This window comes from Gymnoscopelus microlampas (genome assembly GCF_963454915.1).
Source record: "Gymnoscopelus microlampas genome assembly, chromosome: 9".
Classification (NCBI taxonomy): Eukaryota; Metazoa; Chordata; class Actinopteri; order Myctophiformes; family Myctophidae; genus Gymnoscopelus; species Gymnoscopelus microlampas.
In genome coordinates this window covers 9,157,805-9,183,425 of record NC_139946.1, presented here as the reverse complement: position 1 = coordinate 9,183,425, position 25,621 = coordinate 9,157,805, and the positions used below count along the sequence as shown (strand labels likewise).

The following is a 25,621-nucleotide window of genomic DNA, read 5'->3' as shown; positions in this document are numbered from 1 at the left end:
TCATATCAGAACCTTTTAATTGACTGGATGTCAAACTCCATCACACCTTACATGGCAGACAGCCCAAGGCTACAGCTACTCACAGTCACAGGACTGCCTAGCTACAGTAGCTAGGTCATTTGATAGGGCCTATGTCGCCTCATTCACGTTTCGTATCATTATGCAATCGGAAACACAACATTAAAAAGGTCAGGACGATGATAGTTCGCCTGGGGACCTGACAAATTTGCAAGCTCATGTTTCATTTGCGATGCCAGGCTATGTGATAGTAACCACACACAGTGGAGAGGAGGGAATACTGTCGTCAGCAGGAAAGAAGAATAGCAAACACATTGAAATTATTACTGTAATCATTCATACTTAAGAATAGCATAAACCATTTTTCATACTTCCCCATATACATGCACTGCCTTAAATGTTGTCCATATATCATAATGTACTGCTGATTATGATCATACCACTAAACCCAACAGGAATCGCCCTACAACACCACATGAAATAATAGATAAATAGCCATTTGTAGTTAGCTCTTGTTAGCCGAAGGCAACCCACAGCTTGTGATCTGTGGTCATATGGCTTGTGTTTAAGCATCATGGCTATCATGACAATAACACTAGTGATTTATTTGAGACAGAGAGGAGAGGGACAGAAACATACTGTGTAGTAGAGAGTCAGAAACGGATAGAAAGACAGAAAATAGTAGAGAAAGAGTGTGTGATAGAGGGAGAGATCAATCACACAATTCAGTCTTCCTTGATTCTTTATCTGTTCACACAAGCTGCTCTCAGTGAATCCAAACTGTCTTCTGTGAAGAGGCATATGGTTATCATTCATAATGCAACAATCATGTCATTGGCATCCCTGGGAAAAGCAGTTTGCATTTGTGTGTTAAAGGTGGACTAGAAGAACACATATGTCTACGGGTTCACGCTAATTATCCATCCACTGATCATATAAGCCTAGCTTAGTGATTAGTGATTCTATCATTACACTATAGGTGATGAACTGAGAGAGAGAGAGAGAGAGAGAGAGAGAGAGAGAGAGAGAGAGAGAGAGAGAGAGAGAGAGAGAGAGCGCATGCTCTCAGTCATGCCCCGATAGCCTAAATCCTCTGTGTAGAAGCTTAACTCAGGGGACAGACAGTATGTATGTTGCATCTATACAGTAGCAGCCTACATGGGATATGCCTGTCCTCGAAACACCATTCAGCCTAATGGAGCTCAATAACAACTTTGGATGGGATTAAGGTTATCTTAAACGTCAGGGGAGGACAGATAGACACAGACTAACATAAAAAGATAGCTTCTGCCAACTTGTGCTCAGTGGTTTAAAACACTGTACCATACCAAACAAGCTCGCCTCTGCCCCCTTTCAAATCCTTATCTGAGCCTCCCTCTAAATCTGTCCATCCACTCTGCTTTCGCCTACCACGTCTGGGAACTTGGACAGACATCCACAAAACAAAAACAAATCAAGACAAAACAAGCAAACCAACAGCAGTTTTGTAGCTTCAAAACTGTGCCAAGAAAGCTTCACTGCTGAACCCATGAAAACGATTCTAAAAATCCTAACAGTTTTCTGAAAAACGTATGTTTTTATGTCAGTGGTTCTCAAACTTTTTCATGTCAAGGACCCCTAAAATTATATGTATTTGGCCGCCGACCTGAAAATATTTTGTTCCAGGGACACCCCGAAGCAAAGATTTGAGTTAAAAAATATAAACTATATTCAAAGATTTGCACAAATGTTCACGATTCTTCTAAAATAGCAGATCTACAAGCTCATATGAGCTTGTATATCTGCTATGTTTGAATATCCAAAGTATAAAATAATGGTTAAAGTGGTTCAAATCTAAAGTGACACAGATGCTTTCCCGGTTTTAAGGGTGAAATGATATCAAAAACTACAGAATGACATATAAGTAATCCTTGATCATACTGACATGGTTTCTGTTACAGTGTGTTATGACCTCACAGCTGTGTCATGATGTGTCCGGCGGGGTTTAAACTGATACCAGGTGAGTATGTGTTCTGTGTGGTCTGTCTTTACAAACACTGTGGCTGTAGCGTAGCGCTGTTGTTGGACCAACTTGTGTAACCGATGCCAGATGTCAGCAGTTAACAAGCACAGTGCTACGCTAGCCAATACCTCAAAGGAAGAACAGGGACCAGAGTGTGCAAAAAAGAGAAAACAGGAAGAGTTCACGGGAAAGGAAGAGAGTAAGAGGATTTGTACACTTAGAGGATACCAAAAGGGAGAGGAAGGGCGGAGACGACAACATTACAGAGCGGTAGCAATTATAGAAAAAACAAATTTACCAAATTTCCATTGGTAAACACATGCGGATGTAAGCCTTTTCTAGTGCATAACAAGAAACGGAAGGGAGAGAGACAGAGAGAGAGAGAGACAAGGACAGAGGAAGATAAGACAGGGAACGAGAAGGCGAAACAGAGAGAAGTGAATTAATAGTCATCTCAAGAATGCCTCTGAGATCTTGCCCACAAGAACCCAAGAGAAGGGGGAAGAATTTCATTTACACTCAAAAGCTTGTAAAATTCTTCTCACACACACACACACACACACGGACACGCACACGCACACACACGGCCACAACAATGAGGTCCCTTGGGCTCATGAGCTAGGAGGGGAACAGCCACAGAGTTGTTTCCTCTCACCATCTTCCCTCAAATTGCCATTGAGAATGGCCTTGTTTGAAGAAGGCCATTTGCCAAGTGAGACAAGCACAATGCGCTTTTTATCAGTGGAGTGACCGTCCAGCTAGTCCATCTGGAAAGAGAGAGAGAGAGAGAGCGAAAGAAAGACAGCTCTATAGGGGCCAACAGCTCTGTAGCGGTCAAGATTACTCAACACATTCCCGATGAACAGAAGAGATGGACATTGAGTCACAGTCAACAAACAGAACTGATTCACAGCCCTGGATTGTAACTGGGGCTTCTTTGACCGGGATATAACACTGCCGTGGCCGTGATTCATTCACTACTTTCGAAAAATGGTCAGTCTCTCCTTTTCACCAGAACAATCCAATGACCTACTGTACGCTGTGACCTTACCGTACCGTATGGACATCATTTACTGCTTTACACACACATAATGTACTCATTCTATGATAATGGTCACTTATTACGTGTGTATACATCTATGATAATGATCACTTACTACGAATGTATATCTATGATAATGATCACTTACCACATGTATCTATGATAATGATCACTTACTACATATGATAATGATCAGTTACTGAGAAATCTCCACTGGAAGCTTGTTAGCCTGTTGTTGCAATGCTAACATAAAAGCTATTGATATCAGCTAGCCAGTATCTGTTGACCCCCTACTTCTGGTGCCCTTGCTCGAACTGTTGCTTGAACTTGGCCTTCCTTATGACGGGAAGTACACACCTGTACAGTTTTGTGACTACATGTTGTACAGTCGTGATACAATCTGTCCTTTTGTTATCTCCTTCCTTCAGCCAGAAAAAGGATGGAGAATTCATTAAGGTTTTAATATACCCACTGAATATTAAAAGCTCCATTGTATTCCTGTCTGTAGGCCTGGAGATTGAAGGTGTGGTGGAGCAAAGAAACACACTGTCCTGAGGCTGTTCTGGGGCTGCTAACCCCAAACATGTCAGGTCAAGGCAGTAACTATTGGTCAGTGAACTTGTCATGTGGTTAAGGGGCAGATGTGACAGCAGATGTGTTTGTCAGTGAGGCTGGAAAATGTGCTGAGAGGGGAGGAGAGGAGAGGCACGACACGATGCGACACGACGTGACACAACACAACGCAACATGACACAATGACAGGAAGCAGGGACGTACACAGATAGACTCTAGGTGGTGCTAGAGCACCTGCCCTTTGCCCTCTTGACCAGAAGTGCCCTTTTGAAAAAAGTCAGTTTACAGCAGGGGTCTTCAACAGGGGGTCCGGGACCCCTAGGGGTCCTCAGAGTTACTACAGGGGGTCCGCCAAATCTTTATGTGATATGATTTTTCTTTTTACCATAACCACTCGAAACCTAGCATCCTTTTTCTGAGGAGAACTTTAGCCAAAAATAGCAGATCTACAAGCCCACAACGCCTCGCGCGAGGCGTTGTGGGCTTGTAGATCGGCTATTTTTGGCAAAGAGGTATAGGTGTAGAGGGAAAAAAGAGCAGACCAAGTAAACAAAAAAAAGTATAATTTACTTGAGCACCTGCCCCTCAAAATGTCTGTGCATGCCACTGACAGGAAGGGAAATCAAAGCATTCGACCAACAGTTGCTTTCAATTATTGTCAAAACTACACAGAAGCACAGTGTAGAACAAAATGTTTTATGTACAGCATAGTAGAGTGTGTTTTTTTCAACATACAATTAATCTGCATAATAACACATTATGGTGGCGTCGCAAATGAAAACAGTGGTCACAGCAGATTGTAAAGAGAGGGTCCAAATGAATGAACAATCAAATGGAGTTAAAACTATCCTATTTTAAAACAAAAGCGTCAAGTTTCTCTTTCGGGCCCGGCGGCCATGGAAAAAAGACATCCAGTAAGTGAAGCGCACATTTTAATGGAGATTTTGTGATATGTGTGTTATTAACTACAAGTGTATACATGCATACCACCAGCACAGTGAAAGTAGACAAATGATGGATTATGAAACACTCAAACACTTACTGGTATGTTGATGTTAACATGAGATCTAGCACGCCACCAAGTTCATTCACTTGTGCACTGTATTAAAGGGATAGTTCACCTAAAAAATAGGTCTTAAGTCTCCTACCGGAGCCGCCACCAGTCATCAAATTATTGGCTTAGGAAAGCGACAAAAACTAAAAAATCTCCATGAATTCCAGTCTCCATGGGGTGTGTAATCGATAGAAAAAAAGTAAATTTGAAAGGGTGAACTATCCCTTTAAGGCTTAACTTTTGTTACAAATCTTACTCGCACTGAGCCATTACACACCTGTAACGTTGGTTTGACAGAATCTGTTCACAGACATGAACACTGATTGAAAGCACAATAAGCAACAAAGACATTAAGAAAATGTAAAAAATATATTCTTTCACCAAAAATCATCATCACAATAATTGTGATCAATAATCATGGTTACATTATTAAGTAAAAATAATCGAAAATGTGCTGAGAGGAGAGGACTCACACGACAGACACAACATGACACCACGCAACACAATGCCACACAATGCAACGCCATGCAACACAAAATTACAATTTTATGAGTACGCACTCTTGTCTGAGCAGGGTCCAAAATATGCTTTTTAGCTCACCAGCCTGGTAGATACAAAATTCTACCAAACTTTTTTTTACCAGACAAAGAAAGTAATGTATATAGCACTTTTCTTTTTACATGCATTTAATCTGCATAATAGCACTTTATGGTGGTGACTTAAAACATTAGTAGATTGTAAAGAGAGGCCTAGCGGTTAAGGCGTATACCACATTATTGGCTCTAATGCAGCCTAAAGTGGGTTCAATACCCGAGCCCGATAACCTTTGCTGTCGTCTCTCTCTCCCTGTTTCCTGTCTCTCTCTACTGTGTACTATCAAAAAATAAAAGCCCCAAATGTATTAAAAAAAAGGAAGCGTCACATTTCTTCTTTTGGTACGTATAAAAAGAGTGTGATTAACTACATCTAAAAGTGTATATTGATTGATTGAATATTTTATTAGGCAAAAAAAATGTAAACATCACAACTACATTTATAATACTTTGTCTAAAAGATCTGTCCAAAAAAGTCCTTGTGGTCTTGTTTCCATTGAGGTCCTTGGTACCACTACTATATGTACCACTACTTGCACTGTGAAAGTAAACAAGTGACAACAGTTATATGAGGCTGATATTTTGTTGGGTGCTGACCAATTAAACCAATTTTTTGGTTGGGGAAAAAAAGAGTCACCCACCAAAGTGTTGGTTGGCTTCCAAATTATACTCGCCAAATGAAAAATCGACCCGCATTTCACGCTTGGCTGGTGTTAATTTCAAACCCTATGCCTGAGAGACACGCACTTTCCCTAAAACCACTGATGTGTGATCAGGTTTCTATTTGTGGATTGTGGTTCTAATGGACCACACAACAGGAGTGTAACCTGGAGTGTAACCTGACCCAAGATCTGTGGTGGTTATTGGCCATGTCAAACCATGTGCTGCTTTGACAAGTTGAACAATAGCAAGACATGAGCCACAAGAGCCTCACGTAGGAAGATAAACCCTGCAAGCTGGCAAGCCCACTGTTTCTCTTTGCTTTGAGTGGCATTGTGTGTGTTCATATTCATCTGTCTGTGTGTGTTCGTGTGTGTGTGTGTGTGTGTGTGTGTGTGTGTGTCCGTGTGCGTGTGTCCGTGTGTCCGTGTGTGTGTGTGTGTGTGTGTGTGTGTGTGTGTGTGTGTGTGTGTGTGTGTGTCTGTCCGTGTGTGTGTGTGTGTGTGTGTGTGTGTGTGTGTGTGTGTGTGTGTGTGTGTGTGTGTGTGGGGGACGGACGGACGGACGACACGTGCACACATGTCTGACAGGAGCGGTTTATACAGGATGTTATAAACAGCTTCTGCTAAAGATTTGACCACAGACCGCTCGAGAAGGGCAGTGTGTGTGTGTGTGTGTGTGTGTGTGTGTGTGCGTGCGTGCGTGCGTGCGTGCGTGCGTGCGTGCGTGTGTGTGTATGTTTGTGCAACCAGACAGGTCATGTATTAGCACTGTATATTTGAGTATGTTAACGATGGCTGCTGAATGCTGTGCCAGCAGCTTTGAGCACCAAGCCAGTCTCTAAACCCCTGTATCCACTTCTCTCCTCTCTTCCTTCCTCTCTAGCTCTCTTTTGGTCTGCCTTAGTTTCTCCTAATTGCCCCTGCTGTTCTCGCAACCCTCTTTCATGTTCTCCTCTGCTTGTCTTTTCCTCTTCCAAACTCCTTTTCTCTTCTTGAAAACCTCTCGACCCTACCCCTCATTCTACTTCATCCTTCATCATTTGTCTTTCCGGCTCCCTCTCTCACTCTTTCTCATTTTATCCTGTCTGAGCAGCTCCAGCCAATCCCAGGTACTACAATGACATGGCAGGAAGTGACAGTTAAGCTGACTAATGCATGCAGCAGCTAAACATAATATGCACATGAAAGCACACTCAAACACACATGTGCAGAATTCTGGCAGACAATTGATTCAATGAATGCATTATGCACCCAAAACCCACATCTGCATACAAAAGAATGCAGAGAATCTCATGAATGTAATGTAAACACATCTTTGCCCCGAAACTCAGGGTGGAAAAAATAAATAAATAACTCTATTCACACTGTTTTATCAAAGAGATAAGCTGGAATTTTAAACTTGGTCCCAAAATACTATTCAGTTGATATTTGACAAATAGGGGAGTAAAGCCATTTTCACTTTCTCACACTGTTTACATTAGGAGACTTGCATTTTTTAGTATTCTATATACAAACTGAAGGACGCAGTTAGCTAAAGCCTTGCCTTGAGCCCGGACAATTTTTTTGAATAGAAACCTTTTCTTCACAAATGACAAGCAGATGGTGAACAAAACTCATTAATTAAAACCCAAAATGCCAACGACGTCCCTTTAAGCGTTGATTCATTGATAAATCAAAACATTTAAAAAATAATATATAAGTGCTTCTCAATTGTTATTGTAATTAATTGAAAACGTAATCGATAGAATAATTGCTAAGAAGATAATCTTGCAGCCCTAATCACAATATCACTCTACAAGTTTACAATAAATAGCAGTGCATTGACTCATTATTCAGGGGTTTCTATTTAGGCTTTACTGAAAATACTACTAATAATCTCAACATATTAGTAAGGCTATCACACAAATGGCCCAAATGATCATCTCTCTCCAGCAGCAGCCATGTGTCAATAGCCGTGTGAGCGAGGCAAGACATCAGTCTGCTAATTATTTGAAACTGGATTAGAAAGTCAGCTCAATTTCCTTCAATATAAATGTATTTTTACATCATCTATCCAATGTTTATACTGTATGAATAGCTTTTTTTTAACGGAAATGTTAGTATCATGCCCTTTGATAATTGACATTTAAAAAGTGTTTACCCACCAATGTTTGGTATCCTTTTTTTCAGGACAATCTAACATTTAAAAAAGTCAAGAGACCTCTTACGATAAAATAAATAGTTGATGCATTCAAATGTGCCAGTATATCCAACAAAAATGTTGTGCTTCTTGCCAAATGATATCCCTGCTCTTTACTGATAATAAAATGCTTTGAAAACTTTTTTTTGTGCAGCTCATGAATGTAGCCTGTGATCGTGTGATAAGTGAGTAACAATAAAGAAAAAAAATCTAATCAAATCTTAACCCATGAACCCCCCACCACAATTGTGTGGGGTGGGTCTATGATGGACCCACCCGACACAATATTGGTGGTCCCCAGATTGCTCTTAGTCAGAATGGTGGGCCCTGGGTCAAAATCAGTTGAAAACCCCTGCTGTAAGTGACTGACAGTCCTAAAAGACAAAAAGAAACACTATGCACTGCACTTCTGTGAAGTTCTTTATACTGGATACCCTTAAAAGGATAACAGTTTTCAGGGGACATGATGCTTTTTGTCCACGCTTCACGTCACATGACTGCCTTCAAATCCCCCATTAGCCCTCCTTCATACAACTCACTGCATACTGTATCTCTCAAAATGATCCTAGAGGGGAAAACCTCACCTGGTTGTAGGATACTAATAAAAATATGTACTGCAATTGCTGTCAACATTGTGATGGCAAAATAAATCATAATTATGCATTTTCGATGCAATTTATTTTTCAATGCATTTAGTTTTAATAACACCACATTTCTTCTCTTATGTGCCACTGTGAGCCTGTAGCCTCATTCATCATCAATATTGCCAATTCATTATTTTTGATTAACTATTGAACTAGACCTGCCCACATATTTATTAGCTCAACCACAATGCCTATCATCCCATACAATATGAAGATAATATTCATCATCATATTTTATTTGCTCACAGCTCAGCCATTTAGCTGAAACTGACTATTGTGTTTTCTATCACACAGACTGAATATCTAATCCGTGCTGAAGAGCAATAATAGAATGCTTTATGTGTGATTTACATTATTCTTTGCTATTTGCGTGTTCTGTTCATACGCATTTGATTTCAATGAACAGAAACCAGAAATCAAATAGTGTTAATGCCCACCTCACATTATCATCATGATGTTTGACTGTAATCATCATCTGGCATTAGTTCAGCACAGTTGACCTGCCACTGAACCCATCTTTCAATCCCTAATGTGAGCACTCTATACTGTATATAGGTGGTATTACATGCATACACCACGTAAATGTCATGAAAGGGGTAGACGTTCCCCTCAAGATTCACAGCCCATATATATACTATCCATACCTCATGCTGTATACAGCCCATCTGTTCCTTTCCATTCCATAGGGGTGACGGGTCAGTGAGTCACATCATGCACACTGCCACACTATATGTAAGGGAAAAACAGGCCCCATTCCTTGCATTCTCAGGCCACATCTGGCTTCACACGTGGGGCCCTGAGCTGCACTGTACTACTATAACATTGTCAGAGCATCTACCACAGAAACTACTTCCCCCCTCACTCACCTCAATGGTTGAATTACAAGACAGAGGCCACATGTTAGGCTGTCTGTGGGGAGTGCTATATTAGAGTTAGGCCCCAATACTGGGTACCTCCAAAAGGGTGGAGGCACCAAAGAGTTGGATGGGTTAAGATAAAATAGGAGATCTGGGCCGAAAGCCAATCTCTCAAAGCAGAGCCCTGAGGTTTGGTGAGCACTATCTGTCCCTTTAGTATGCAGACTATGCACAGTAGAGTAATTTATTTGCCGAGTACAATAAATACAGTGTTTTCTTAATGGTCTTCTTAGATCATACATCATACTGTACAAATCACATGGTAGAGCTAGACCTCACATACCATGGAGGGACAGTGAGTGCACAATGTCATTATCTGAAACTGTATCATACATCATGCAATCACTTGGCTTTATGCAAAGACTGACTTTGCCATACTGGTTCCTTACTAAAACGAACAGGTAGGAGGTATAGATATTGAAATAAATAATACAATAAATTCAAATAATGCTTTATTTATTTAAAAAAAAAAGGTAAATGCAATTGTATTCATGCGTGTCACTTGAAAATTCAGTGGCAATATAGTGTGGTTATGTGACTGGGAAATACTGCTGAGCTACAAATTACCTTGCAGGTTAACCTACTCATGCACATACTCAGGCCCATATGATCCTCAGGCCCATATGAAAGCATCGGTTAACTGAGCTTTAAAATAAAAAAATCATGCACAACCCAACTTCCAGTAGGGGCTCTAGCCCATGGCCCCAAAGCTTCAAAGGGCCTGGCGGCCTGCAAGTGGCTATCAATGATGTTGACAATGAGGTTGTTTTTTTCTCTACTGAATATCGCGACAGTCTTTTATGTCTTTTACACATAACATGCATGCCTTTGTGTGTGTGAGTGTGGGTTATCTAGCCTAGTGAACTATTCGCCGAATAGCAGCAGCTACAGTATGTCTAGTGGATGGCAAAAATGAAAAATAAAATAAAATCAAGAAGAAGATGTTTGAAAAGGTAAACTTGCATCTACATTTCTAAATTGATTGCACTAAACCTATAGTTCCAGCACCAGTGATGCCGGCGATGCTGATGCTGCAAGTTCATCGATCAAAAACGAAATGAGATCCACTATGGGACTAAACAGAATCATATGATTTGCATGTACTAAGCCTGGGCAAAGTCCTGAGGTCTACATAGATCCGGCGCTACAAACACACACACACTGGCACCAAGAGAAGTATATTCTCATGAAGTAATTTGAGATAAACTCTGTAAGCGTGAGCCAGCCAGGAAACATCTGGCTCTAAACTTGCCCCACTAGCATTTTTGAGCTGACACTGCATTTAAGGACAATGATAGCTGATCTCACAATTATTGATTCACTCAGTGTTTGTTGTCTTTAGTCATTCACCGTGGATTAAAAAGAGTACACTTGATGTTGACTATGATAGTGTACAGTACATGGGGCGCAGGAAGTGAATTCTGAATGCAATAAAATATACAATGTTTGTCACATATTAACCAACACTTGTGCCAACCCACCACAAATAGAAGGACATTGCATTACATTCACAGGCTCTTTTCCATACAAGAGTTGCATCCATGCTACACCACATAAACAACCTGTGAACAAGTGGGCAAAACTTTCTAAGGAAAAACATATCCCCGTTTTGTGTGTGTGTGTGTGTGTGTGTGTGTGTGTGTGTGTGTGTGTGTGTGTGTGTGTGTGTGTGTGTGTGTGTGTGTGTGTGTGTGTGTGTGTGTGTGTGTGTTTTGTGCAACAGGTTAATATTTTCTAACAGATTGCACGGTTTGTGTATCTGACCAGGGGTAATGGCTATCCATTCCCATTTCCCAATGACTCAGTTACTATACCTTAAACCTGCTATAGGAGCAAAACTTGGTTAAAACATGAAGCACAGGCAAACTAAAAATGTACAGGGTGTGCACACACAATGAAATTCTTATGGGTTCATTTTTACACTCTGAGTTAAAATAACACTGAGGATTTTGCTGTGTGTGTGCATGATCTCTCTATTGTTTTTATTATACTCTTACCAAGTGCAGCACACACAGATCATCTCACTGTCATTCTGGATTTTAATTGCCACTTGCAGTTGTCACAGTAACAGCTCTCACTCTGAAATATGTATTTTTCGCATTCCATACAGAAATAAGGGGAGGGGGGACCTTTTTGAGACTCGTCCGGGGACATGCTTAGTCGACCAGGATATAAAAGATCGTTTTATTCTTCTAAAACTGTGACATATGATATGAAGCATGTGGCCTTCAATAAAACGTAGTCTGAGAGCAGGCACAGAGGCTGCATTGACACTCAAGTGCTTTGATACCAGGGCCCTATAATTAGAGTAAAGGAATGAGCAGAGCTATTAGGCCAACCAGTCAAAGAGGGGCATCAATTATCCGTGCTGGTGTGGAAATGGCTTTGATATGGATGCACAAGGATGGATGAACGCAAGGAGGGGCTAGTTGGATGTTCCATGGTGGGCCTGAACTTACCTTGAACAGTCTTTCTGTCAGTCCCCATCGTATTTGAGTCCATAAGAAGGCGCAAAAGAAGAAGAGACCAATCTCTATCCAGGTAATCTTTGCGTTCTCCAGGAGAGTCCGTTTGGAAAGCTCAAGCCCGCAAGCACTGCAGTCTCTCAAGGCACCGTACATGACAGTGGACGCTTTAGTGATGAGGTCCACGTAGCCCGGCATGGGCTCCACAGCCCTGCTGCTGTCACCCATGCTGTCAGTGTCACCCACAGGATGACTATCCATTGCTGCACGGCACAGTGAACACAAAAAAAAAAAAAAAAAAAAAGGAACTGGGGGAAAAAACTGACCCCGATTCAGGGATCCAGGAACGATGGGCACGAGGCAGCCGGTCCGGGCTATCCTATGTGTCACTAATCTCTCCAACTGGCTGTTAACCTCAAAACGCGGAAACCAGCTTTAGCTAACCAGCTTAGCCTCTCCAGTAGCCTAATTCTTTGTTTTCTAAATTAAGACACGGGCCCATTCTTCACATACAGGAACAATTGATGATAAGACCGCGAACGTCGACCGTATAAATGACGACCCGAACGCACCCAACCCTTATATACACGACAGGATGTATTTACAGTTTTAGGCCAGCTATTAATGAAGCGTTATGGCAATTAATGTGGCCCATCAATGATTGGATGTAATTGTGAACACCATTCCGCTACGCACGCTGCTGCTGCTTCATCACCGGCCGCTGCGTCGTCGTCGTTAGCCGCTTGGCTAAATCAAAAGCACACAATACTGAACAGACCAGCATTTGCAACAGCTTGAAGGATGATAATGTAATAATTGAATGGTGGTACCGCAACAGTTTATAACGTCGATAAACGCCGCTCCCCGCGCGTCAGCAAATGATTCAATTCGCGTCTATATGGGCCGCCTATGTAACATACAGTACGTTTACAATGCAAGCACATGCGACTATTGTGCGGCTATGTTAAGGGCTTTCATATCCGTTATTCGTCGTATTATTGTCTATAACGTTTCCCTTGGTGTATCACGAGTAACCGTAGCCTATATTCCTACCAGAAACCCGCGGCAGAAGCGACACTGAAATATTTTCTGCAGCAGGAAAACGTACTGTAAAAAAAAAAAAAAAGATGAAGGAGAATTATTATCCTTTTGAATATTCGGCCTCCTCTGTTGGTCAACGTGTCCTGGCTGTCTGTCTGTCTGTCTGTCAGTGTGACAGAGAGGGGAAAATGCGCGCTACTTCGATGGGAGTCTATTGTAGAACGTGACACCATACGGCACAGTCTAGAGTCGGACTCAAATTCTAATGCTGGACTACAAAGTAAAAAAAAAACGCTCGTCTCCGTCTTCTTCTGTTCGGGGGACCGCTTCCCTCAGCCGCCCAGAAAGCCATTGATTTGAAGTTTATGGGGAAACGAAGAAAAAGCCCCGAAGACGCGTGACGTAATTATGGCCCGCTATCTTCTTCTTGAACTGCTGCGTTAAAGGATGGTTTTTTAAAGAGACAGTACACTCACTGCACAGCAGGCTGACCAGACCACACATACATTATACATGCATACATGTACAGGTACACACACACACACACACACACACACACCTATATCCAAGTGTATCTCAAACTTTTCAAGTTCAAGGTCTCCCCTTAACTCTGACAGTGTACAAATGGAACCAAATGTACACTGTCAGAGTTACAGACTTGTAAGGGTCAATTTGAGAACCATTGTCACACACATACATATATACATACACACATATATTTTATTATAAAATACATATATATTTTATTATAATGTAATATTGATATATATATATATATATATATATATATATATATATATACATACACACACACAGAGTGCATCATGACATTTAGTATTATGTTCTTCAGAATTCTTCTTCAGTTAGGCTAGATTTTGCTGTCTAAAACGTACATTCAGAGCAAAGAGTATTCTGTAGAAATTGCTTTCACTTGTCTGTCACAAGCAAACACACAGAGAGGACATCCACGTGGTAACAAAACATTTATTACCAAATCATAGGAATGCTTAAAGAAAACAGAAAGATAAATGCAAATACAAAAGACCGATGAAGTTGACCATTATGAGGCTAAATACAGTGTAAGTAGTTTAAATAACTTGAGTTTCAAATTGAGATTTAATTAGTTTAACAATGATTCAGAGTGACAGAACAGAAAACATATACAATATGTATGGGTGTGTGGCCTTCAAGGTGTAAAACTGAGGCCCATTGTTTGGGTATCCCAGGAAAAACAGTGGGCTTGTTATGCCATGGTAGTGGGAGCATACTGCATCGTTAGTCTGTCGAACTCATTCTCCTGCAGAAAAGAAAAACGGAGAGAAAAGAGGAAATGGTTCAAATCAGAAGGAAAATATTTGACTAGTGGAGCAGCTGTTCGCTGCATGGTTTGACACAATATAACCTAGCTTTTCAATGTTTATTTACATATACTGTCTTGTGTAATTACTGTGTGTGTGTGTGTGTGTGTGTGTGTGTGTACACAACAGGGGGATAAGTTTCAAAGTTTAATGGCTCCATTCCAAGGACACCTGTCATAAAAAGAACCAAGCTGGTTTATTAACTTATAAGAAAACAAAGGTTGCAAGAACTTGTCCATCAGCATTGAATGCATCTGGTGGTGACCCAAACTAGCATGGCCCATGTTTGTCACGTTCTCTCTCTCCCCTCATCTCACCCCAAGTATGTGTTATAGAAGTTCAAATGACTCAGAGCAATCGTCGATTTTGTTAGGGGGTGTTGTCATTTAAAAAAAAAAACGTAACCTTAAATAATAAGGTTACGGTCAACCTTAAATACTTACAATTAACAATAGTGTTTACTACTTTTTTTGTGATGAGTTTTTCTTTTCAGCAAGTACAATATAGATATGTATAAGATAATAGTAATGTTACAGCAGGTACACTGCATTATGTATAAGTTACATTTAATCACATAATTGAATCAGGCATATTTAATTAGTACAGTTGTGCTGATCCCAAGATATGAATTGGAAGGTATTTCTAATCTGTTTGTTACCTATTTGTATGTGGTAAAACATAAAAAAATAATTTTACCAGAGTGAGAATATGAATCACTGAAATGCAACATGATGCGATTCCACTTTGCATGACCACATCCAATCAACAGCACATTACCTTGGCTAAATAGTCTTTAAGAAATGGGTGGGCTCTGTGGGCATCTTTCAACTGCGAGAGGTACCGATTGGTTACCTGAGAACAGATGTACATAGAGCAGAGACATTTCAGGGACCAGACCAAAAAAAAATAGTATGTTAACATAGTAAACAACACAGTTTCAACCTAGTTAAAGGACAGACCAGAGTTAGGCTTTATGTATGTTTGTGACAATAGTCCACTTTGATCAAATGAACCCTTGCTGACAACCAATACACTAATCTGTGCTTATCTTAAGAAACTCTTACAAGATGTCAAGGGTCAAGAGAAAAGATTATCGTGGATCAGATATATGATGTAAAAGTAGAAGTAAAATAGATAGTTGGGCCTTTATCTTATGACCTATGCGCTCCACGGTTTATTACTCTCTTTGAGCACTGGCTTAGTTAACCACTTAATTTACTCCATTATGCCATTTATTTTATAGCTTAATACCTAAATTGCAAATATATATACATCAACTGATTATTATTTGCCCTCAAGGATTAAATTATTTCCCACAGTACCACACAGGTGCATACATTCATTAACAGGAACATATAATACTTACAGAACTGTACAGAATTATAAAAGATACAGGATTTTCAGAACACTTAAAGCTACACTACATAACTTCCTGTTGTACTCCGGATTTGAACCGGAGTCTTCTGCACAAGTGCTGAATTCATTTGTGTCAAACCAGGAACAGGATTGTGTCTAAGGTCGTGTCTAAGACACAGGATCTAAATCTCTCAATAGAAGAGCAGGGAGACCAAATACAACCACCTCAATAGTATAAGTTAGATTATATTAACATACTCTAGTCTACCATACAGACAAAATATAATTTTATTCGCTAAAAAAAATTACATAATAGAGCTTTAATTACAGGGGTCACAGGATTGATACTCTACGCAGTATACACCACGGGCTGGATTTCATGTAACTTAAGAGGAGGTTACTTATTTAAAGCTTGTATGTCTGTGGGAACGAAGCTCTTGCGAAAACATAACAAGGAACTACACCCCTTCATATTTCTGTTCTCTCCACAAGAGGACCTGTGGAAACTAGACTGCACCTGACCAAATTCCCCTGGTTTCATCAAACCGACAGAAGCAAATTAAACTGACAACGGGTTTATGTTGCACTTCAAGCATGCTGTGAATGTATGGATTTGCATGGATGAAGTTAAAAACTTGTTTAACTAAAGGCTTGGTTTGTCTGGAAGAAACTAGAAACGCTCACAGCTGTCTCATGAGTCTCCTGGTAACAGCTTTAAGTGCAAAGTCTCACCTCGGGAGCTTTGCCCAGGTGCTGGGTCAGCACTATGAGGTTGATCAGCGTCTCAGGGTGGCTGCTATCCTAAATTGCAGAGGGATAGATGGAAGGATGGGAGCGAGAGGAGGAGAGTGAGGGGGACATTTAACCACACACATCCCAATGGAAAACAATAGATAAATAAAAGTGGAGACATTGTAAGAAAAATGTACTAGCTTCTAACACTTAAAATGCAGACATCCACACAGATACTTTTTTTATCTCAAACATTTATTGTAGCACATGACTGTATGAGTTTATGTAGTTAGTATATAATTTAATGTAGCACATGACTGTAATACATTACAGTATGTAGTGTACTGTGGTAATGTAACTGCATGTACAGTACGTGACTGTGTGTAGCACATGACTGTATGTAGTGTGTGACAGCACAGTCGTATGAGATTGCATGAAGTATGTGACTATTGCATTATATGACTGTGTGTAGTATGTGAGTGCAGCCTAATCTCTGCCATTAGCTGACCATATCTCATCTTTGTTCTATGGACAACAACACTTAGATCTCTATGGTCACGACGACTTCCAAGTTAATATTCCACTAGCTTATCACACTAAAATGATAGTAATAATGTGTGTTACAATATGCTTTACAACCAATAAATACTATCAAAGAGCTCTTCAATAAAAATTGAAATGGACACAGATTCATAATAAACATTTTGCTACCACCGCGCTGCGACTCCATGCTCTGACTCCTCTGAAAATTAACAAACGTTTTGTCTATCGTCAGACGAAGGCTGGATATAGCCGAAACATTTGTTCATTTTAGAGACATGTAAGAAATAATAAAAGTCAACTCACTCTTGCCACTCTGAGTGCGACCCATTACTTGTACAAAGGATTAATTATAACAATGTTACATTTAAACTACAGACTAAAACTGTTGTTACCAAGGAGGATATGAGGTATGACACAATTGCTATATCAACACATTTACATTACACTCCCCTCCCCTCTGAACAGAAGTGTGGAAAAAACAGTCAGTGTTCTGTGACATCCAACAAACCACTACAACACAGAGACCAACTTTGCCCCTTCACGGATCAAATGTATTCTATGCAAAAGACAGAAACTAATCATGTGGCGGCATCTACTGTTCAAATGTAGGAAGCGCACATTACAAATCGCACAAAAGTCTAACCTTGTCCAATGCCTCCTGCAGCACTCCCTCAGCCTCCTCCCACTTATTCTGAGCCATGTAACAGGCTGCCTGCCCATTGAGAAGCAACAGAGTTGCAGAGTACTTGTCTGACATCTCCTGGAAGATGTAGTAGGCATCCTGCAACTTCTCCCCACCCTGGAACAACAAATGGAAAATGTCAAGGACATGGTGAGGACCGCTGTAATCTAAACCTTATCCAGTGCTAAGAGAACTATACTGTTAAAGTGGACTGCAGAATACTAATAGAATTACATTTCGATAGTTTAGTGATGCATATAAGGGATGATGCACAGTGAGGTGGTCATTAATGGAAAATAAACCCAGGGAAGCAGTACCGTTCTGATGTGGAAGTCCTGATTTGCCCTGAAGGGGTTTAGTCTACAGCAGTCTACTTTCAAGAAATAACAGACTGCAGAATAAGTTATTTGACCAATCATAACGGAGTATTCAACAAAGCCATGTAATAAGCCAAATAAATACATTATAGTACAAACTATAATGTATTAATTATATTGGATCATCGTTCATCACATTATACACATTATAGCGTATTGCACATACTGTAGGTGATTTGATGCCACTCACCACAGCGATATTGACCCAAGCCGTGGCTAGCTGGGTTAGAGTAGCATCTTCATCCTGCTCCTGCATCTTCTTCAGCTCCTTCCTGTCGACAGGATATCCACATCATGAAAAATGTACAACATGTTTAACTCAGGGAGTGTTGGCTCTCAGCACACAGAAATTCATGCAGACTCAGCAATATAGGGCTACTGAAAGGTAAGAGCGACTGGGTGATTATATGATTGGGTAGGCAAAGTGACAGCTTCACCGGTCCTGTGATATTATTCAATGAATTAAGATGCCACTTGGACACTTCACATAAGGTTTCACTGAAGGAAAAATAAAAGATATACAGTATATCACAATGATAGAATGCTAGCTACTGTTAAACCTATTTCCTGGTGATTTTGGAATGAATCCATACCTTGCCAGGTCAACACGATCCAGACTCAGCAACACCTGAATGGTCATCGCCATGCTGAAAAATATGGACAGGCTTATTTCTTGATTCTTAATATTTTTTAGAGAATTAGGCTTACTCTTTCACAAGTAGTTTTCAAAACATTGTTAAATGCACATCTCAACATTTTAGACTTCAAAGTTCAAACCATTGTACTAAAGTCTAGCTTACTGAAAGCCAAAACTGTTCAAATGATCAAGCCCATAGCATAGTAACTACTATGACTCAAACAGGTCCTTGGTCAGTATGGTCCTTATAAGATTAGTAATAAAAGCACTTTTCTTAATGTTTGAAAATTAGTAGACAAAGGGCAAACAATGACATAGAGTAAGATAACAAAAATACAGCATCATAATATATAATAAAATAAATATATAATAAAAACAGTTGAAAAAGAATGTTCCAATTTAAAAAAGATAATTTATAAGGATGTGTTTTAGGTGACGTTTAAACAAAGATACGGATGTAGCTACACAAAGTATGAATGGTTCAATAAATCATTCGACAAATTTGGTTACCTACTGACAGAGTTACAAAATACAATTATTTAATTACTGTACTTCATAAAACAAATAAGTATCTGTACTGTTATTTCTTTCACCTTAGACTTTAGGCTTTTACTCACTACATTTCAAATGAAAAATACACACAGTAATACAACATTTATTCCTGGATAATTGTCTGCTTTAAAAAATATATATATATATTAATAGGTTTAGGTCTTTAACCTCTAACCCTAACCCTTTATGCCTTTATTTGACAGGACAGTCGGCTGACAGGAAATGGAGAGAGAAGGGGAGTGACATGCAGCAAAGGCCGTCGGGATTGGGAGTCAAACCCGCGCCGTGCTGTCAGGCTACATTGAGCCTTAATGACTTAATGTCATTTGAGTACTTGTGGGTTTAAAAGGTCAAAAATATAGGTTGAGGCTAATCGATGTAATGCCAAGTTGTACTGTATGTGATCAATAAAATTGTGAAATGTATTCTAAAAGCCAAAGGAGGGATGCTAAGAGTAATATAGTCTCTTCTCTTTATTTATTGGCTGAGCTGTCAGACAAATGCCAGATTCTTTTAATCTGAACATCAGACAATACTAACAAATAAGCTGGACAGTAAATGTTTAATTTTAATCATATTTATCTCATAAAATACATATTTAATGAGAGTGTCACTGGTGATCAATCCAATTAAATGTAAAGCTTTTCAACTGTAGGTATTTCAGTTTTGGTCAGAAATGCATCAAATGTAATCAATATATGCCTCTAGTCAACATGACCTCATTCTTAAATGGTTGACATTAACTGCCTAAGTACCATTTTATCATACTTTGTTGTGTGATGTTGACGCATTGTGAAAATAGCCAATCTACAAGTTGTAGTACTTGTGTCTCATTGTGTTGCAACACATTGTGAGCTTTTAGAGCTGCCATTTTCATCTTAACCAATAAAGACATGACGAAAATAGGAACGGCAGTTTCAAAGTGGTTAAGAGTTGTAATGCAAAGTGACTTTTAAAATTGTAAACATTGATCCATTCTTACCACTCCAGGCTCTCTCCCTGGTGCAGTGTCCTGAGAGCAGCGTCTGTGTTCATTTCATGGTAATAAATGGAAGCAGCCATGAGGAGAAAGGCAGTGTTGGCTGCATCCACACTCTTTGCCATCATTTTGTCTAGATCAGCAACAATAGCATCCCTAGACACAGCAGAACAGAAGGGAACAGTAAATGTCAGTGATAGGGACTAGAGAGAGTTGGCTAGAATTGAATTCAGATGCTGGAGATAGATATATATCTATATCATATATATATATATATATATATATATATATATATATATTTATCCCTTCCCCTGAGCAAGCAGACTATTAGCTCAGTGGTAAAAACTTCAGCTCTTGCGCAGGAGACCTAGGTTCAAGGGTAAATCTTGAGCTCTACAAAGAGTTTAGCCCCTTTCGGAACCCTCAACCCTGTATACCTTTTTGGTATTTGGGATAATGGATTAAACATGTTTAATGGCAACACCGATCAGCGCCAATCAACAGACGTTTCTGCAGGAACCTAATGCAGTTCAGAGTATCTTTCACATCTCTCTGCAACACTTTAGAGACGTTATATTTGTCCGAGACCAGAGTGGTACTAGCGGGTGAATTAGAGAAGGCATTGACTTTCAAGGAACCCTCGATACTTTCATCCCAAATACAATGAACTTATTCAGGGTTCCAAAAGGAGTTGAGACCTCAGGTGTGTGTGTGTGTGTGTGTGTGTGTGTGTGTGTGTGTGTGTGTGTGTGTGTGTACACACACACACACACAAATACTGTATATATATGCGCTCTGGAAAGAATTAAGAGAACACTGCAAAATTATCAATTTCTCCTTATTCTTTATCTGTAAGACTATTTAGACTAACTTTTTTTCCCCCTATAAATACTGAAATTTCTCTCAAATTCCAAGTAAAAATACTACGGTTATAATATGGAAAAATCTACGCTTGGTGGAATAACCCTTATTATTTTACTGACGTATACCAGAGCCTTCTATTAGATAGTTTGCGCCAATGAGGGGTCAGAAACAGCGTCGGTCACGTGGTTCATGTAGCTGGAAATAGTGACAAGGAGCTGTCGACTTCAATGCATTCCATGAACTTCCGGTTTAGGGATTTGTCACTATTCGCCAATGTGTGTATGTAGAAGACCTGGCCCGAAGAAGTGAACGCCACGGAGTTGGCATAATAACTCTCTAATAGATGGCACTGACGTATACCATTTACCATCCAGATTCCAGATGGTCCTATTGTGAGATGATAGTAATAGCCACAGTGAGTGTGTGTGTGTGTGTGTGTGTGTGTGTGTGTGTGTGTGTGTGTGTGTGTGTGTGTGTGCGTGTGTATGTGTGTACACACACACACACACTCCATCATTGTCCACCTATTTTGGAGACAAAATGGGTAACACAGGCTCTGACCTTTTGCTTTCGCTGGAGCGATATTCAGCAAACATCCGGACGGCCTGCAGTTCAGGTGCAGAGCTGGGCTTGATGTCATCCAGGACTACAGCATACTTTCTCTACAATAACACAGACGTATCAGGTCACAATTTGTCCACAATTTTGGATTGGATCCAGTTTATTCAAGTAAATAGACAAAGACAATACATATAGCCTAAGCTAGCCTTGGATCAAGACTATCATAGATGTATTTTATAGATGTTTAGACACGAAAGTAAAAGTCAGACTCGACAAAATACATCTATGATAGTCTTGATCCAAGGCTAAGCCTTAAGCCATTGATCTCTGCATTTGAAATAATTACTTGAAAGTGGTTACCTGGGCAACGTATGCTCTGTACAAGAACATATCCCTCTCAATCTCCTTCTCTTGTGCTGAAGGCTATAAAGACAAACATTAGTAAGAAACTCATTCAGTCCAGACTCCAGTGACATGATGCTAGCAATGCTAGCTGACTTTAGCATGAAGTAGAGAATAATAAGACCATTTTTTGCAAGTCAGAAAAAACAAAACAACCTCTGACAATCATTACAATCCAACACTTGCCTTAACCTTCTGAGACTCGTTGATACATTGCTGATAACTGCCAATATAATAAGCATTTTTCACATCGAAGAGCTCGTCAACATCACCCTGCTGGGCCGCCATCTTTACTGGACTTCCTCCAGCTGACACGTCAACACCGTCGTCGTCGTCAGTCGCACGCCTCCTCATCATTCTGCTGAGGCTTCTGGGATGTGGAGTTTGTTTACACCAGAGATGTACGCAGTGGTGGAAAAAGTACTCACATTTTGTTTTACTTAAGTAAAAGTACCAATACTGGCATGCACATTTACATTGACAAAGCATTGGCAGATTCCGCCACAGAGGTAAAATAAAAGTGCGGTGGGGCCGTGCCCTTACAAGTAAATGTCCGGAATTCCAAATTTACTTGAGTAAAGGTACAAAAGTATTGGTATCAAAATAGATTTAAAGTACCAAAAGAAGAAAGGCTACTCATTATGCAGAATGTCCAGTTTCACAAGTTTTCAAATGCATAAAATGTGGGAATCTGTGGTAGAAATAAGCGTTGTTGTTTTATCCCTTTGAACAAATGTGTCTGTGAATGAATTTCGACACACACCGGGATTTGCACAATTTCTCAAATCAACATACATCTTTGAAAAAAGAATGTAGATATCAAGCTATGCTTTACTAAATTTGATTGATTGATTGATGTACTTTATTTAGTAAGACATGAGAACAGTACATGATAGTACATAACAGTACATGGAAGTACAAATTCGCAATACAAGGTCTACTAAACTGGATAGCTCAGTTAAGCACGTAGCTTGTTTAAGATGAGATCCCCATGCACACAAATCATGATGACATATAAGAGACAGACAGATATACACACTACTATACAGAATGTCATACAATCAGTTTACAGGTTACTGGTATGAAGGGTGAGAAATATGTACAAAAAAAGAAAGAGAGAGGGGGGGGGGTAGGTTAGGTTAGGACATGGGGTAGGTTAGGACTTGGACAGGGGCCATTTTTGAATTGCAGCCTCCTGAAGGTGTATCTTTAGGGCATGTTTGAAAGTGAGTAGGGTTTTACACTCCTTTACTCCTTTTGGTAGGGCATTCCACATTTTAGATGAATAGCATGAGAAAGAGTTCATTCCCTTTGTTGTGCCAAATCTGGGTTGAACATGGTTTGTGGAGCTGCCTCTGGTGTTATGATCATGGACTTGATTAACATTTTGGAAGTATTTTGACAAATACAGGGGGATCCCAATGTTGTGGTGTATCTTGAAGACCAGGCCCATAGCAAGTTGCTGTACTCTGTCCTCAACCCTAAGCCATCCAATCCTAGCAAAATGGGCATGGGTTAGATGGGTTTTGTAATTGAGGCCAAGAAGTAGCCTTACAAGTTTGTTTTGGGATGTTTGGAGCCTTGTTTTTAGGGCCTTGGAGGTGTTGTGATACCATGAAGTGCATGCATAATCATAATGACCTTGTATGAGGGCCCCTACAAGAATCTTCAGAGTATTCTTACTGACTTTACGAACAAGCCTCCACATCCTCCGTGTTATTTTGTGGACCTTTTTGATTAACTTAACTTAAATTAACTTAACAGCTGTCAGCTAACATACTATTTTGTTATTAGAAGTCGTCCTAGTAGGCTACTCTTAGCTATACTGTCACTGTCCTTTGTTTTTCGTAACATTATACTGCATTGCCATGACAACTGAATTTCCCCAATGAGATCAATAAAGGTCTGTCTAAAGTGCCCAGTTCTCCTCTGAGCCTAATCTGGGTTCCCAGAAGCTACTGTCTGACTCTGAGCCCACTTCACAATAGTGCCCAGTTGTCCTGCATTCCATCCATCTGCATTATGCAAGTAACCCGATGTGACCACTAGATGGGGTACCAGTACTCAATGGAGAAAGTTTTGTACAAGCAGAATTATAAGGAGGGCTATCTAGGCTATGAGATATTCATAGAATAGCCTACCTGACCTAAACATACTACTTTTAGACTTCAACGTGTTTTTGGCAACGTTGATATTATATTTATACCAATATATCATATACACTCCAGTGGTGGTAAAAGTACTCACATGTTATACTTAAGTAAAAGTATCAATACTGCTATGTACAAATACTCTATTGCAAATAAAATAACCAATATTCAAAATATACTTGAGTTAAAGTACAAAAGTATTGGCATTTAAATATACTTAAGTAGCCTACTCAAAGTACTCATTATGCACAATATCCCATTTCCCAAGTTTCCAAATGTATAAAAATCCTTTGAAAATAGCAGATCTACAAGCTGTGAGCTTGTAGATCGGCTGTTTTCAAATAGCCAAAGTGGTTATATTTAATAGGTTATATTAACTGTATGTTTTACAAAGTAACTAGATACTAAAGTTTTCAAATAATTGTTGTGGAGTGAAAAGTTCAACATTTGCCTCTGAGATGTAGTGTAGTGAAGTAGAAGTAAAAGTATTGGAAATACTCCAGTTAAGTAAAAGTACCTCAAAATTGTAGCCTACTGTAAGTACGGCACTTGAGTAAATGTACTCATTTACTTGATTCCCACCAGTCATATACACCGTAACGCCGATTATTACAGCCCTGCAGCTGCGCAATACAAACTACCATTGTTTGTCCAAGAGCCAGATGTGTTGATGACGCATCGTTCGGTGTGCATAAACCCACGTTGATTGTTGACACCCGGCGGAGCATAAATAACACATGTTGAATCACAATGGACATATTTTGACCTCAGGAATTCCTGCTAGGAAGTGTTCATTAGACTGAAGGGAAACTACCCCTGTCTTGAAAACATCCGCAGCCAAGCATTTGATTCAAACATGTCTGGTAAACGACGCTGTGTGTGTGTGTGTGTGTGTGTGTGTGTGTGTGTGTGTGTGTGTGTGTGTGTGTGTGTGCGCGTGCGTGCGTGCGTGCGTGTGTGTGTGTGTGTGTGTGTCAATAAGTAAGTATCAATACTGCAATGTAGAAATACTCTGTTACAAGTACAAGTCCGGAATTCTAAAATTTACCTGAGTAAGTACAAAAGTATCAAAATGTACTTAAAGTACCAAAAGTAGAAAGTAGGCCTACCTACTCATTATGCAGAATGTCCCATTTCACACATTTTCAAATGTATAAAAATATTTTGAAAATAGCTGATCTACGTGGCGTTGCAGATGTTTAGGCTGGGAACGAGGCTACAATGCATTGTGAGCTTGT

At 39.9% G+C, this 25,621-nt stretch overlaps 2 protein-coding genes across 2 annotated transcripts in view; both read right to left on the bottom strand.

Annotated features, from left to right (window-relative positions):
• Positions 1-13,489, bottom strand: part of cers1 (ceramide synthase 1) — a 42,242-nt gene extending 28,753 nt beyond the window's left edge. Inside the window, exon 1 of the mRNA XM_084067050.1 lies at positions 12,144-13,489. Coding sequence (XP_083923176.1) covers positions 12,144-12,410 — 267 coding nt within the window. The 5' untranslated portion in view covers positions 12,411-13,489. The remainder of the gene's footprint in view (positions 1-12,143) is intronic.
• A 667-nt stretch (positions 13,490-14,156) lies between these two features.
• cope (COPI coat complex subunit epsilon) lies at positions 14,157-22,536 on the bottom strand. The gene is made up of 10 exons (XM_084066853.1): positions 22,420-22,536; positions 22,192-22,254; positions 21,832-21,932; positions 20,410-20,562; positions 18,832-18,885; positions 18,429-18,510; positions 17,823-17,978; positions 16,637-16,705; positions 15,326-15,400; positions 14,157-14,487 (listed from the first exon to the last, which is right to left on the bottom strand). Exons 1-10 carry the CDS (start codon positions 22,519-22,521, stop codon positions 14,434-14,436), a joined length of 909 nt encoding a protein of 302 aa, XP_083922979.1. The 5' UTR covers positions 22,522-22,536; the 3' UTR covers positions 14,157-14,433.
• Between the last annotated feature and the right edge of the window lie 3,085 nt (positions 22,537-25,621).

What these genes read in the sequence shown, in the direction of transcription:
- cope (XM_084066853.1), bottom strand. Translation starts at nt 22,521, where the DNA reads ATGGCGGCCCAGCAGGGTGATGTTGACGAGCTCTTCGATGTGAAAAAT. An exon ending in ACGAGTCTCAGAAGGTTAAG is followed by an intron (nt 22,255 to 22,419) that starts GCAAGTGTTGGA and finishes TTGTCTTTATAG; the next exon opens with CCTTCAGCACAAGAGAAGGA. An exon ending in CTTGGGTCAATATCGCTGTG is followed by an intron (nt 17,979 to 18,428) that starts GTGAGTGGCATC and finishes TTGTTGTTCCAG; the next exon opens with GGTGGGGAGAAGTTGCAGGA.